At 42.6% G+C, this 15053-nt stretch overlaps 1 protein-coding gene across 1 annotated transcript in view; it reads left to right on the top strand.

Moving 5' to 3' along the window:
- myo15ab (myosin XVAb) overlaps window positions 1-15053 on the top strand; it is a gene marked incomplete at both ends in the record, with an annotated part of 45082 nt that overhangs the window by 19646 nt on the left and 10383 nt on the right. The window contains 30 exons of the mRNA XM_079160333.1: window positions 596-641; window positions 745-869; window positions 1639-1756; window positions 1850-2025; window positions 2835-2919; window positions 3030-3062; window positions 3193-3274; window positions 3882-4012; window positions 4273-4368; window positions 4881-5009; window positions 5124-5230; window positions 5409-5587; window positions 7246-7318; window positions 7441-7632; window positions 8384-8457; window positions 8542-8615; window positions 10051-10159; window positions 10384-10452; window positions 10572-10636; window positions 10722-11123; window positions 11816-11897; window positions 12188-12283; window positions 12471-12531; window positions 12783-12876; window positions 13000-13117; window positions 13804-13919; window positions 14017-14076; window positions 14315-14390; window positions 14501-14616; window positions 14714-14832. Coding sequence (XP_079016459.1) covers window positions 596-641; window positions 745-869; window positions 1639-1756; window positions 1850-2025; window positions 2835-2919; window positions 3030-3062; window positions 3193-3274; window positions 3882-4012; window positions 4273-4368; window positions 4881-5009; window positions 5124-5230; window positions 5409-5587; window positions 7246-7318; window positions 7441-7632; window positions 8384-8457; window positions 8542-8615; window positions 10051-10159; window positions 10384-10452; window positions 10572-10636; window positions 10722-11123; window positions 11816-11897; window positions 12188-12283; window positions 12471-12531; window positions 12783-12876; window positions 13000-13117; window positions 13804-13919; window positions 14017-14076; window positions 14315-14390; window positions 14501-14616; window positions 14714-14832 — 3303 coding nt within the window. The remainder of the gene's footprint in view (window positions 1-595; window positions 642-744; window positions 870-1638; window positions 1757-1849; window positions 2026-2834; window positions 2920-3029; window positions 3063-3192; window positions 3275-3881; window positions 4013-4272; window positions 4369-4880; window positions 5010-5123; window positions 5231-5408; window positions 5588-7245; window positions 7319-7440; window positions 7633-8383; window positions 8458-8541; window positions 8616-10050; window positions 10160-10383; window positions 10453-10571; window positions 10637-10721; window positions 11124-11815; window positions 11898-12187; window positions 12284-12470; window positions 12532-12782; window positions 12877-12999; window positions 13118-13803; window positions 13920-14016; window positions 14077-14314; window positions 14391-14500; window positions 14617-14713; window positions 14833-15053) is intronic.

Genomic DNA, 15053 nt, shown 5'->3' with positions numbered 1-15053 from the left:
CTAACAACATTTCACTGCTGGGGCCTCGGAACTGTCGGCGTTAAGCCCAAAAGCAACAGACTCTCTCATTATGCAGCATCATAATAACAGTTCGGCGGTTACAACAAAATGCGTACGGGATTACGGCTGCAGGCGCCACTGATTGCACCCGTCAGACACTGCGAGGTACTGCAGGATGTATAGAGTGTGTATGATGTGGGAAGTAGTGAAAGAGAGAGTGACACGTACTTAAGGCCTTGTACCTAAATAGACAATGAGGACTGAAAAATGTAGACTGGAGTGATTAGAATTCTGGCATCGTATAAGCCTCAGTGCGTGTCCGTGTTTGTAGGAGCCGTCTATCTCGGGAAGATGAATTTTATTTGCCTGATTTGAGCTTAGTCACGTCTCTTATAGATGGAAAAAAACCGAGGCCTCAGGGGATCTGTTAATATGTAGCTTCAACTGTAAAACCATGCCATGCTCCACCGATTTCCCTACTTAGTTGCTTTTCCTCTCAGTTGGAAAAGTTGGAAAGCGCTGGACTAATGTATGAAGCCTTTCTCAAATCATACATTCATTTATCCATCCGTTCGTTCTCATCTATCTGTGACAGGTGTAACCCTTATTTTGTGCGATGCATCAAGCCAAACCATCATAAGGTATATTTGCAAGTTGGATGCAGGTTTGCAGTGTTTTGCATTTGTATTGATCTGTAACATACAGCTCATGTGTATTCATGTGTATGTGTATGTACGTGCGTAGGAGCCAGGAGTGTTTGACATGGAGCTGATCAACACTCAGCTGCATTACTCTGGCATCATGGAGACCATCCTCATCAGGAAGGAGGGTTATCCAATCAGAATGCACTTTCACCGCTTCCTAACAAGGTCGGTTACTTCCCAATCTTTACATTGAGGAGAAACGTGCACTCTAATTGAACCATGTAAGCTTAAATACCGTACAGACAGTCTTCCTTTCCTAAAAATAATATTTTCTGCTCCTGCTACCGCTCACAACCTTTCAAATAATTGACAAGATTGCTTGAATTATTGCCTTTTTATGGTGTGGGTGAAATTCACACACCAATTTCTTCTTGCTGAAACATCCATCTGGCACCTGCCGGCTCCTGCAGTAGGAGAGCAATTGATCTCATCGCACCTCTGACATCTGGCTGCAGTTTGAGAGTCCAGCATTCGCAGTCAATTAGTTTCACACCAAAACTACAAATACCTAAAGGGTAACTTACGTTTTGTGCCCAATTGACACATTTTTTGAAATTGGTGCGGTATTGAGCGAGAACGCTGGTGACGGCAGCCATTATTAGGCCTGCAGTGATTACATTTTGGAGTCCGTTTAGTGTTTAGCCTTCTGCAACGTTTTCCCTCAACACTGGACCATTTTCAAAAATTGTTGTCGCTATTAGTCACTTAGACATGAAAACATAGGAAAGTAATATCGGATTTATCATTTAACTACCACAACTCAAAATCCCTAACAGCCTCACACTTGGTAGATTCTCAGTCTATAATGAGTTTCACTTTCACACAGTCAGTTACAGTAAAACACATGTTGCAACTTTGGATTTCACTGATTCTCGTTCACATTTACTCCAGAATTCCTATTGGATTGTAATTTTGAATGTGTGGGAACGCACAGGTACAAAGCCCTGCTCTGCCTGAAGGATCCTCCACCTGCAGACGGAGAAAACTGTGTCATCATGCTCCACAAGCTCGGTCCGGTCAAGAACGGCTCATATCAGCTGGGAGTCAGTAAGGTGAGCTCTCTCCGTAACATACACATGAGGTCAAATTAATCATACATAAGAAATAAATACTGTGATACTAAGATTTGTGTGTGTGTGTGTTAGATTTTCCTGAAAGAGGAGCTGTATCAGTTGTTGGAGGGGAAGCGCGACCGCTTGCTGAACATCGCCGCCATGACACTGCAGAGATACACCCGAGCATGTTTTGTCCAAAAGAATTTTTCCAAGATGCGGCAGTGTATGATCAGGTTCGAAACTCGCTGCAGAGGCTACCTGGCCAGGTAATGTTCCCCTGAAGTCAACGTCAACTTACATTTAAAACTAAAGGGATGGCCCCCTCATATTGTACATACAGGCCGCACAGATCGGTGAGCTGCTCCACTAAAGCAGGATTTTTACTATCAGGTTGTTTTTTTCTATTATCATTGCACACTTACAAACTGGGAATTATTCTGTTTTACCCATTAAATGTAGAAAATAGAGGAAAAAAAACCTATTTTTAAATCATCCTTGGTTCCAGAGCTCAGGTTGAAAGCCACAAGTGTCATTAGTCTCTTTCTGCAAGTTGACCCTTTAAAACTTAAGCTTTCTTTAATAGGCAGCGCCATGTCGTGCTTGAGTCTGGGGTTTCAGTCTTCAGCTTGGCAATTTAGACTATAGTGTTTGGTTTCAGAAAGGCAAAGCTTATCACAGACAACCTGCTTATTTGTGTCCTTCAGCTGAGCAGACAGGGTTAGAGGACTCAGGGCTTGCTCGTCCATCCAAGGTGATAGATTTCTCACTCACTGCCTGTCTGACAATTTCTTTGAATGGGTAAAAATGCACCGAATCGCTTAAAGAGGACACTAAAATTGCAATAAACGCAAGGTCAGACATTTAGAGTCTGTAATGATACTTCAGAGATCGCTGGTCACGCTTTGATGAAACACATCATGCATGTAAACTAAACTATAAGTGGCATTAATACAAAGTTGCTTCACAAATGGTGCCGTCTGTTGTAATTGAAGTGATTGATGTTATAGTAGAAGACGTCTTTATCTGGCTCTGTATGAATAATTCATCTTCCGTTGTTAACGCTTTTCCTGAACAGAAAGCAGTTCGCTCTGAGGAGGAAGTACCTCATCAGGCTCCGCTCCGTCGTGCTGCTCATCGTCAACCGCCAGCGTTACATGAGGGTATGCACACTGCGGCTGTGTCCATTGCAGTATTTGTGTCTGGAAAATGAAGTAAAAAAAAAAAAAAATGAACAAATGTGTGAAGTGTGATGCTGTTGTCTTTCTGTCAGGCAGTGGTGGAGCCTGCAAGGAAGGCAGAGGAGGTGAGTGAGGGGGTGAAATGAGGTGAACGTGTCCGAGATGGAGCAGACGCACACTTTGAGAAAGAGATGAAGACGTAGCGTCAGTGTGTAATATATATATGTTGAATGTGTGTGTTTGCAATGTGTGTAGGATCGCATCAACAGAGAGGTGGTGAATGTGACAACGCTGCTTATCCCTGCTGAGCTGGCAGTTCTGCTGCAGGCGGCCTCAGGTGCATACACACACACACACACACACACACACACACACACACACACACACATTAGTTTCATGCATGTCTGCGTGCATAATGTAAGCACTTATGCATGCAGCAGAAGCGTGCTGTTTTATGTCAGCCTTTCCACCGTGCGTGACCCAAAGTGTCCTCTTGCAGCATTTTCAATGCCGGGTACTTTACCAAGGAAGGAGAAAGCCTCCTGGAGCTCTTTAGAAAACGTTAGTGTACTTACAGGTCCTGTAAGCAACAGCCTTCACAACGACACATTGATTGATTGACCCGTGTACAGACAAATCAGTGTTGAATTCAACATTGTTTTTGTTTTTATATTGTGTAAAGTAATAAGTCGGACAGAAGATGATAAATATCTATGTAAGCGCTGATAATAAGTATAATATTATGAGTTTTATTTATATATATGTATATGAACACTGATCTACAATCGGTTGGTGTCAAGAATTTATCTATTTATTCAGTTTGCAGTTGGGTTAAATAATATTTAACTCCATCTTTCTGTGGTGACATACGGCCTGCTGTGTGTGTGTGTGTGTGTGTGTGTGTGTGTGTGTGTGTGTGTGTGTGTGTGTGTGTGTGTGTGCAGGTGGTGAAGAGCTGCATTCTGACTGCTTGGCGGTGGTCCAGGCTCCAAAGGTTCAGGTTGATCCCCAGCTGACCCTGCCCCTGGATATCAACAACTACCTCATGACACACTACATCCGGGCCATATTTAGGGTAAACACACACACTTACACACACACACACACACATAAAATACTCACACATCTACATGTGAATAAAACATAAATTGACCTTCGTAAACTTGATTGGACCGTGTTGATGCAGAGCTCCATCCATGTAACTATGTTTACAGTCACTGTGTATATTCAATTGTAAGCACTGTGTGTGTTTGTTTCTGTGTGTGTGTGTGTGTGTGTGTGTGTGTGTGTGTGTGTGTTTGTGTGTTTGTTTCTGTGTATGTGTGTGTGTTGTAGGAGCCAATGTTTGGGATGCTGACAGCCCCGCTGGAGAGTTCACTGATTCGAATGGATGAGGAGCTAAAGCAAGGAGCTCTGAACGTTTTCATTCTGGTACATGTTGCATTCACATGCTACTGGGAAACTCCAGCATCCAGGACTTTTGAGTCAGCTGCTCGTCAGCGTTATGTCAGGAAATCAAACAGACAAATAAACATGTCCTGTAGCTTAAACTCAGCATTCTAGAAAAAGGATTAGTCATTTGGGACAGTCTGTCTTTATACCAACATGTAACAAACTTCTACTAAAACTAGCTGTGCAGAAGTATTTTCTTACCATTTAAAACTTTTTTTACCACCATTTTCTATTAGTCTAAAACTCTTAGAAACTTTGGTAGAATAATTTTGGAAAGCCTTCGTGTGAAATGTACAAATCGTAACCTTGTGTACAGTTCATACCGTTTATACAAACACATACAAAAGTCAATGATTCCGACTATTCTCTCTGTTAGATATATCCATATATTTTAAACAGCAAGGGCCTCTGGGAAAGCTTTGTCACCTTTGTATGTTTCGTTTGACTTGTAAGGTTACAGTGTGTGTTGTAAATGCCCTTGCTTTTGATAGATACTAAGATTCATGGGTGACCCAAACTTGAATGGGGCTCAGGAGAATCTGTTTGGGAACTACATCATCCAGAGAGGACTTGCCAATCCCAGCCTCCGAGATGAGATCATGGCTCAGGTAGCCAATCAGGTGAGGCCCATCTCGTTCTACCACTCGGTGGGGTAGAAATAAGAGCCCCAAATAAGACAGAATCTTTCACAATTGTTGCACATTGTCACTTCACTGTCTCCTGTCCTCCATCAGGTGTGGAGGAATCCTAACATGTTGAATTCAGAGCGTGGTTGGCTCCTTCTGTCCTCCTGTCTCTCTGCCTTCCTGCCCTCTCAAAGGCTGGCCAAGTACTTGCTGAAGTAGGAAACACAGTCAAACAGTGAAATATGTTTACTGTACAAAGAAATGGCTATGCGATAATTATGCAGTATATTTATTACCTGCTTTTCTGTGCACGCCTGTGATCTTTGTACGTGATTTCAGTGCCTGTTTGCCAGTTTTCATCTCTCTTTGTGCTCGTCGTTGTTGTTGTTGTAGGTTTGTGTCTGACTACGGGCCGGAGGGCTACGACTGTGTGTGTCAGCACCGTCTGCTTCAAGCTCTGCAGCGGCTGAACGTCGGGCCAGAGTATGTCCGGACGTACCCGCCCTGTCTACTAGAGTGGACCGCCAATCGCAAGAGAGCTCACACCGTTCTGCACATACACTGTTTAGATGGTGAGAACACGCTCGCAACACGTGTAGCCACGTGGGGATTTTAACTGATTTCATATTCAGATCTAGTTGCAACATTTTGGATGGAGGAGATCTCTTTATGCATTTGCAGTGAAGTGCCCTTGACCACCATCTGCATCCCCATTAAAAAAAAAAGGTTAAACAGAATTGTAAATGTGTTGCTCACTCTGAAACCCAATGCTTGTGTGTAACTTCCTGCTCTCCTGCAACAGAGAGAGAACTGTGCTTTATTTGAATATGATTTTTCATTGCATTTGTCTAAAGAAATGTTTTTTTCTTTAATTAAATCACGCTTAAATATGCAGATAACATTATAAACAGACCAACAATACACGTCAATGTCAAAGTAATGTGTATTGTGAATCTATTGATTTGAACTCCGTCTTGTTCACCCAACCTCACCTTTCTGTTTTATTTCTTTTATTTTTCTCACATGAGCTCAGTCAGGGTGTGCACTATCCAGCACGGAAGAGTTATCTGTCTCTCATTTCCTCCTCTCATCCAGCTAATCTGTCCTCTGGCCTTTTGGCAAGCCTACTGAGGATTAGACGACACCTGATAGCCACTCTGGTTCTCTGGCTTTCTTTGTGTCTGTTTGTTGATGCGGGTGTCTGTGTAAATCTTCATAGGCAGAAATGGGAGACTGCTACCAACTTTGTTTAAATGATACTGTAGAGGAACTATTTCATAACCTGATTGAAACGGCTCTTAATGGGATAGTTCTGCCTGCTGTAGATTGCGGTCGTCACGCCCCCCCAGGTTGGCGAAAACAGACAGAAGTACGAGCACGAGAGCAAAACAATGTACTGCTGTGGATGGGGTGCAGCAGCAAAACCCATTTAAGCCACCTAACAGAAGGCCCGCCTAAAACAATCAATATCAGTTTAAGTGTACGCTATATTTAGAGCGTTCTCACAGCTTTACCTTGTTGTCAGACACCCCTTTCCTACGGGGAACTGAAGCTGTAATCTAAGCTTTCTTCAAAGCCACAAGACTCCTTTGATAAAAAACAGCAATTATACCTTTCCGATACAGGAGTTGCTGGGCTACTGCTGCCTTGATCAGTTAGTTTGTTTGTGTCATTGTGTGGCTTTGGTGTTTTTAAGCGTTCGTCAAAGTCACAAAATATCACAAACAAACTAACCGATCAAGGCAGCGGCAGAACGGCAACTTCCGTGTTCTGCAAGGTGAAATTGCTGTTTGGAGTCCAGTGGCTTTGAAGAAAGCGTAGATGGATATAACAGCTTGTTCTATTCAGTTCCCCTTCGGAAAGGGCCGTCTGACAGCAAGGTAAAAGCAGTGAAAATATTCTAAATACTGCATATACTTAAATGGATGTTGACTTTTTTACGTGTCTAAAATACGTTTTGCTGCTGCCCTCGTCCACAGCAGTACATTTATTTGCTCCTGTGCTTTTTACTCTTGTCTGTTTCTCCAAACTGTGGCAGAGCCGACCACCATCTACTGAGGTAATACTCTTACTATGGATAAGTCCCTCGTACGACCCCGCTTCTAAACATCCAAACTATCCCTTCAATGAATCATAAGATGAGAAAAATCAAAAGTGGTGTGTTTTCTTGAGTCACTGCTGTATATTAAAGACTATTTGTCTCTCTAAAGCGTTGTCTTTTCTCCTCCAGGTGTATCCTTCTTGTGTCCTCTACACTCCTGGACAACAGGAGAAGAAATGGCCAAAGACATCTTACAACACAGGTATCGTCTTACTGTAAAACATAGGCACTAAATGTATAGATTTGATTACATAGAAAAGTGAAAAATAGGAAACTAAAGGTAATGTTTAGATGGAGAATGTTTTTGTGAATTATTGTGTGTAGGGGCATGGTGGATGGTCGTCGAGGCTGGTCGGTGCTGCTGAAGGAGCCGGCTCAGTGGGTGGAGCTGGAGGGCTCAGACTACGTTCTGGACTTGATGTCGGACCTGGAGCTTCCTGCGGACTTCCCCAAACACAGCAGCTACTTCATCATCTCTGCACAGGAACCAACCAGAGTGCGGCCCAATGCCAGCATGTGAGACACACATTTACTGAATGCGTAGCTGTGCTGTACTTTTAAGTACAATTGTTGTACTTCGTCCATTTTATGTTACTTTATAAATAGGGATTTATTCAACTTTTTACTCAACTACATTTATATGACGGCTGTAGCTACTACTTACTTTTTTGATGAAGATGTTACATTAGAAACACATGATACGCTTATAAAAAACATAACAAATCACCTTAGTAAGGAGATTTGTTATGTTTATGTTTACCAAAAGATGAGATGTTAGCAGCTCCTCCAAGGAGACGTTTCCCTTCTAAACTTCTCAGTTGGTTTTATGTGAAAAAAACGTTTGAATCCCAAAGAGGGAAGATTATCCAGTATTTCACAAAAAGCAAAACAAGAAAATAAATGAATACAAATTGTTGTTGCAGAACTTTGAATTTCTTCTTTCCTATAATCTTGAGACTCTTTCGATGGGAAGTGACCACTGGACTAAACTACCTATCTTTATATAAAGTAGTTCAAACTATCTCCACCTCAACCAGCCACAAGTTAAATGTTACTTATATATTAATATGAACCATCTAATAATTTAATATATTTAATAATTCATCAGACAAAGGAGCCAAGTGCTTTTATTTTTGATACTTTATTTACATTTTGAAGATCATATTTATGAATTTTATTTAATTAAAGTTTTGAGTATTTCTTCCACCTCTGTTAGGTTTAAGTACTGATGAAGAGGTTGTAATAATGTGTTGTTCTTGTTTTATAGAAGCCTGTTGGGTGGTGGGTTTGACATGAAGGATGATTTCATGTCTTCATTCTTACCTGGCTCTGATGGACAAGGTAACCATTGAACCATTATGAGCACCAACACACATTGATTTTGATTACAGTAGACGTTAAAGTGCTTTCGTCTCGGCCTCGCAGACTTGGAGCCTCAGAGAGGGATGGATCGTTATCTCGACAGCCTGTTTGACCCTGTACTGTCTGAGGGACCTGGAGTAAGTTACCTTAACTCACGCTGTCACACATCCTCTGGCAACTGTTTACAGTTTGTCTGTATTGTCTGTTTCTACTGATCAGGCCCAGATTTTATATAATAAGAAATGTGTCTTGTAATAGTTTGCAGCCATTATTTTTAATAAGGTGCTTTGTCTGTAATCCAGAGTCAGTCTCAATGTTCATTTCCAGGCACCAGTGCAGTAAATTACGTAGTAAAAGTGTCCCTGGTCATGTGTTTTTTAGTAGTACAGACAAAAACACTGGTTGCACATGTAAACACAAGCAGTATAAACTATATGACTTCTCTTTAATGCTGTGGGTTCCTCATTAGATTAATACACCTGTCAGCTCCTTTATGATTCACTACCCACAAATGTCACTCGTCAGCCCTGTTATTAAAACTACAGTTACATCGAGTTAAATCCGTATGTGTTCGGTCGGTAATGGTGCAGTGGATGCTGGCTATGTTGGATCTATCAGTCTTCAGCTGGGACGTGGCGAATGTTAGCCGCGCTATCGGATGTGGCTGACAGGAATTAGCATGTATCAGATGTGTTCTACAGACCTCTCCCGCCCAGCCACCTATTACGTTACCCAGTTACCGTAACTGTCACAGCGACTAGATCGCCACGGTGGTTTCCCACCCAGGCAACGCTGGGATCTGCTTACGAGGAACTGACACTCTGGCAAATGAAGGTCTTACTATTTAATGAGACATGGCCCACGAAGCGCACACACTCCTGTGGATTTATGGGTCAGCGGCTGATTCCTGATGGAAGCAGCTGCTCACATAAGAGGGGGAATCCTCTGATACGACGGTCAAAAAGTGCTGTGATTGCACAAGCATCTCTCTGTTGTATGCTTTTTAGCACTCCCATTGATATCCACACTGACAAATGCAGCGGTTAAAGGAATATCTATCTTTTAGTATCAATCACTTCACCTGTTGGCTTAAAAGGCATCTGTGAAAGGTTTGTAGATTGCTCATTTACAGACGACAGCTGGTCAATGGGAAACCAGAGTCACTGTAAAAATATATGCATATATATAATGCTCTACTTCCATGATGTGTTACCGCCTCCTCATAGGCCCAAACCTCCACTGAACATAGTGTTTTTTAGTGATTTGTAAGTGAAGTCCTTTGGAGCATTCTGAACACACAGATCAGCTGTAGAGAAGTGATTTGGCCTAAAGGGACAACTATACACCTGTCATAAGTAGGGCTGGGTGTCATATGACAATACTTTTTTGAATATCTTCCATTCAGGGTTGAAAACAACCCTGAATGGAATATTCACTCTTATCAGCCATCATATACGTCAATGCTGATATATCAGTCAATATACTCATTTATCGGTTTGATACCAGCCCCGTTCAGAGTATTTGATACTCGTTTTTGGTTCAGTTCTAAAGTTTGTCCGTCTGTCCTCACAGGAAGTGGAATCAGCCGCAGGACTGTCCAGCAGGATGAAGGGGGCTGGGGGAGTCGGAGGGGGGTGGCAACAGCAAGGGCAGTCAACCGGGCCCCCACCTCCACCTGGGGGTCAGTCAAAAACACAGGCTCGGTCCAAAATCACTCCCTTCTTCACTCGTTGACCATTTCCTTTTTCATAGAATGCTGCAGGGATGGAGTCATTTGGACAGATTCCTAGTCGCATATACTGTCACACACTGGAAGAACCTCAATATCTCAATGAATCATAAGCATGTGTAATAAAGCAAACAGACTTCAGATCTGAAATTTGCTGTGTGTTTGTGTGTCCACAGCTGTGAGAGTCCTTCCCGTGGGAGGCGTGATGTCACCTCCTGTTGGTGCCGTGGCACCTGTAACACCTGGTTCGTATCAAGTGTGAAGAGAAATATGAGAAAAAAAAGAAGAAAGAAAAACACCTCATCAAATAAAATTGTCATCGCTCCTTCCTGTTTGCTGTGTTTTCTCCTCCTCTCTCCTCCAGATGCCCAGCAGGCTGTTTTGGCGCAGCAGCAGCAGGCGATCGTGAACCAGCAGGCCGTCATCATGGTAAACCCTCCGTCTGGATCCGCGTCTGTTTATTTGTTCCAGTGCTCTTTCTTTGGAAGTAACGCGTCATCGTCTTGTTTCTCAGGCCCAGCAGATGACCATGCAGGCCATGGCCATCATCAGCAGCCCAATGACGAGCCCCCCCACCTCCCCGATCATGAGCCCTCCCATGAGCCCCCGGCTCCACCACCCTCCCAGCCCGTACGCCCCCGACAGCCCCTACGCTGTCATGCCCCCGAGTCCGTACGCCAACATCCCACCCAGCCCCTACGCCAACTTCACTCCCACTCCCTACGCTGCAGCAGACATCCCACCCAGGCACCCCTATCCTCCCCCTGCTCGACCGGAACAAACTCCATCGCAGCTTCAAGCTCAGCCTCCCGCGGAGCCCCGGACTCAGCCCGCAGCTCGGCCTCACCCTCAGTCGAGCTACACCAAAACTAACAAAACTGAGCCAGCGCAGCCTCAAGCGAACGCTGCTGCACGGGTCAGTAACTCTGAGACTTGTGAGGTAACAGTCCAAAGTGACATATTACGTTGCATAATCAGTACTTTTTTAAATTCATGAAAGATGTTATAGTTGTTGTAATCTCAAACAACAACAAGGAACGCTTCCTCAGGAAAAATTGCAATCCACAAAAATGAGATGCAGTTTCATTTTATGAAATGAGTGAGTGGTTTGTTTGCAGTAAGATTAAGAACTGTGTAGTCAGGATGATGAGCAAAAGCATACCTACAACCTTTATTCAATCATTGAGATCAAGATCTATTTTGCCAGAAAGACCTGAGGAAAGAAAAAGAAACAAAACCAGACAAAACAACTGCACTAACAGCATCAGTGACAATCACGTCACTGAATGAGAGTTTAGGTTTAATATTAAATTTGATTTCATATTTTTCAGTCACACTATTATTCTAGTTTTGAACATTAGAGTGCAGTTCAAAGCAACATCAAATTAATTTGTCCACACAGGAACATTTAAAACAACACAACAACCTGATTCACAAAGCATGTTGAAAAAAATAAAAAAACAACTATGTCGAATTGCAGATTACACATTTCTACTATCTGTAGCAAAGGAAATGTGCTGCAATCAAACAGTCCAGTATAATGTTCCTTTTTTGATGTCTGCAAAGCCTTGATGCAAACTCTCTGTCCTCTCTGTGTGGCTTGTTCAGGTTCAGTCAGGTAAGGACAGCGTCCCTCGGAGGAAGGCTCCGGGCGTCCCCATAAACAAGGACACACCAGTCAGAAAGTTTGGTAAGAGAGAGAGAGAACATGAGAGAGAGAGAGAGAACATGAGAGAGAGAGAACATGAGAGAGAGAGAGAGAGAGAACATGAGAGAGAGAGAGAACATGAGAGAGAGAGCAACAGAGAGAGAGAGTCCCTTCAGCCCCTTTAACTAAAAGTCATCTTTAAGAGAGCTTTAGACAAGCGAGCAGCTCTTATCAGCTTGAAGTGTTCATTCATTTTTTTTTTGTTGTGTGTGTGTGTGTGTGTGTGTGTGTGTGTGTGTGTGTGTGCGTGTCTGTGTGTTTGCTTGCTTTAGCCCCAGTGGTGACGTCTCCTCCGCCCCCTGCTGGAGAGGTGGTGAAGTACTCGGGTCGGACTTCAGATTACATCGTCCCCAGCCAAGATATACAAGGCATCTGAATTTAAACTCTTAGAAAATGTTGATGCTGCAGGTTTATACAGCAAAACTGAATCATAGATGATCATGTAGTCAATACATTTCTTTATTTCTTGGTTGGTATTTGTATTTGAAACCATGACAGATATATGTAAAGAGTAATCTACGCAATTCTCACATGGTTTGTATTGTTTTTTTAAAGACATCATCAAAAGGTACAACTCTCCACCTCCACCGGGAGACCTGCTGCTCCGTGAGAAGAGGTGAGGTCTCATAAACACACACAAACACGCATTTTAGCTTGTAAATACAGGACAGCAGTTAATGCTATTTCCAGTCACATACTGTAAAGCCCAGGCCACAACAAACTACCAACAGATAGCTGGCCTGGATGTTATTGCTTGCAGTAAGCACACAGCACCAGAGTGATTGTATTCACACGCAATAAGCACAAACACACAGATATAACAGTGCGCTGCATTTGTTCTTGAAAAATCCTGCAAACTGTATTTAGGAGACTAGAGGGGAAGTTTAGGACGAAGCAAACCCCTCGTGATGAAGCTTTACAGATCCTCAAACCGCAGATGGACAACCCTCCTGCTCCACAGGTACACACACACACACACACTTATACACACACACACACAAAAGTGCAAGAATACACAGAACGCAAGCAGAGAGATAAACGCTTGTAATGAGTCATGCAGGGTAAAGTTTTTGTGTTTGTTCAGCCTAAACGTCCTGCTGTCCCACCACCATCTGCGTCTGCAATGAAGGAGGCGGGATTTAAACCCACCAAGAGCCCAAAGACAAAAGCTCCTGATCGTCCTCTCCCTTTACCTCCTCGAGGTACTCACATTCACTCAAAGTTTACACTCATCCACATATTCTAATGCATCACTTTACAGAGATGATGGTATCTCATGGCGCTTCATTAAACCTCAGTGTGTTACCTCAGTATTTTCTACCTCATGAGACATTGGGGCTGCCAAAATTGGCCAGAAATTACGCTTGAATATTCCTTTTAAAAAACACATGTTTGAACTGTTGGAATATTCATTTTTTTCTCTCTCTGCGGCTGAGTTCTCTGCCATCATTACGGTTGTACATTTTATTTAAATGCAATGAAAGTGATGTTTGACTCCCATCATGCATTGCATTCAGTGCGGCCCATGCTTGTGCTGCTTTTTCATTTCCCAATTGAATAATTCAAATATATATTCAAATTTAGAATATGTATTGACAGCCCTATGAAACATTTTCAAAGCAATTTTTGTTTTTAAATTTTGTTTAAATCAGCTTGCAGTCTTTTCTTTATTAAGTCTTTTAGATCCAATGCAGCTCAGGTTAAGCACTCGCTAGTTCAGGGGTTACCAACCATTAACCAAGGAGAGCCAAGCACAGCATCAAAACTCCACTCACTGTGGCCACTTGAACTTAAAGCATTTGGATTTCTTTAAAATACTGTTTTGTTGGAATAAGGAAGGACATTGAATAAAGTAAAACTGAAGCCTAACGAGACATATTTGTTGCAGTTTCTCGAGAGCTTCCTGTAGAGACTGAAACCATCCAGACACAGCTTCATCAGAGAACCAATGAGGAGCACTACACCTACACCAATGTTCCCTGGAGATTGTACCTCAGGAAGGAGGTGAGTACTTACACGAAAACACAAACGCAAACACCGCGATCCACTGTCATAATGTTTGCATTCTTTTCTCTTGTGAGTATTTTTCTTGCTTTTGCAGGTTTTTTATCCCAAAGACAGCTTCAACAATCCTCTGGTGCTAGAACTCATTTTCAAACAGGTAACTTAAGAGATAGTTGAATTAATGCAGGATTGATGGATGCAGCATCTGCAGATAAACGCATGTGTTTTAATCTACATTTAATCCAATGTTTCTCTTAATTTGTTCAATTTGTTTTTTTACCTCTCGCCAATTGTGCTCCATATCTTTGCCTGACAGCAGAAAAAAAAAAATCATTGACAGATCAAACTAAATTATTTCCAACATCACCTCCCCGCTCCTCTGTTGTCTCCTGCAGATCGTGAACGACACTCTGTCAGAGGCGTGTGTTCGCATCACCCGGGATGAAAGGCAGAAAATGAAGGCTCTTTTGGGTAGCCTGTCTGTTCTTCCCGCAGATATTTCCTCAGATCGTATGCTCTAATAATCCAAACACGTCTCGTTGACACTCATGAGTTAATGTGTCTGTTTGTGTGAATGACAGCTAAACACGGGGTTGAACAGAATATGGACCCGGTGGAGGAGCATGTGAAGAAAACAATTGTGTCGGCTGCCAGAGAAACCTGGGAAATATACTTCTCCCGTCTGTTCCCTGCATCGGTGAGGGCTTTAAATCCTGAGAGGATAATAATAATTATTGAGTGGGATATTTTCATTTGTATTAAACTTCTTTGTGTGTGTGTGTGTGTGTGTGCAGGGTAGTGTAGGAACAGGTGTGCAGGTGTTGTCGGTGTCCCACAGCGGTATAAAGCTGTTAAAGACCGTAAAAAGCAGCGCCGCAGCTCCAGACTACTTCAGAGTCCTTCGACCCTACACGTATGTGCAGTTTTTTATGTCTTTGTTTGCAAATTCTTTTTTTACATTACTTTTATCTTGTTTGGAGTTTTCAGATATTATGTGTGTTTTACAATTCAGAGTCAGTGTCAGGTGAGTTGTGAACCACAGACAAATATATCAAATTGTCTGGACTTTCCTCTTCTATTCAGGAGAAGATTGACTCGCCAATACTGGATTTTCAAGATTCTGTTTTGCAATAT

The sequence above is a fragment of the Pholis gunnellus genome, assembly GCF_910591455.1.
Source record: "Pholis gunnellus genome assembly, chromosome: 5".
Taxonomy (NCBI): Eukaryota; Metazoa; Chordata; class Actinopteri; order Perciformes; family Pholidae; genus Pholis; species Pholis gunnellus.
This window is presented reverse-complemented; position numbering and strand designations above follow the sequence as displayed.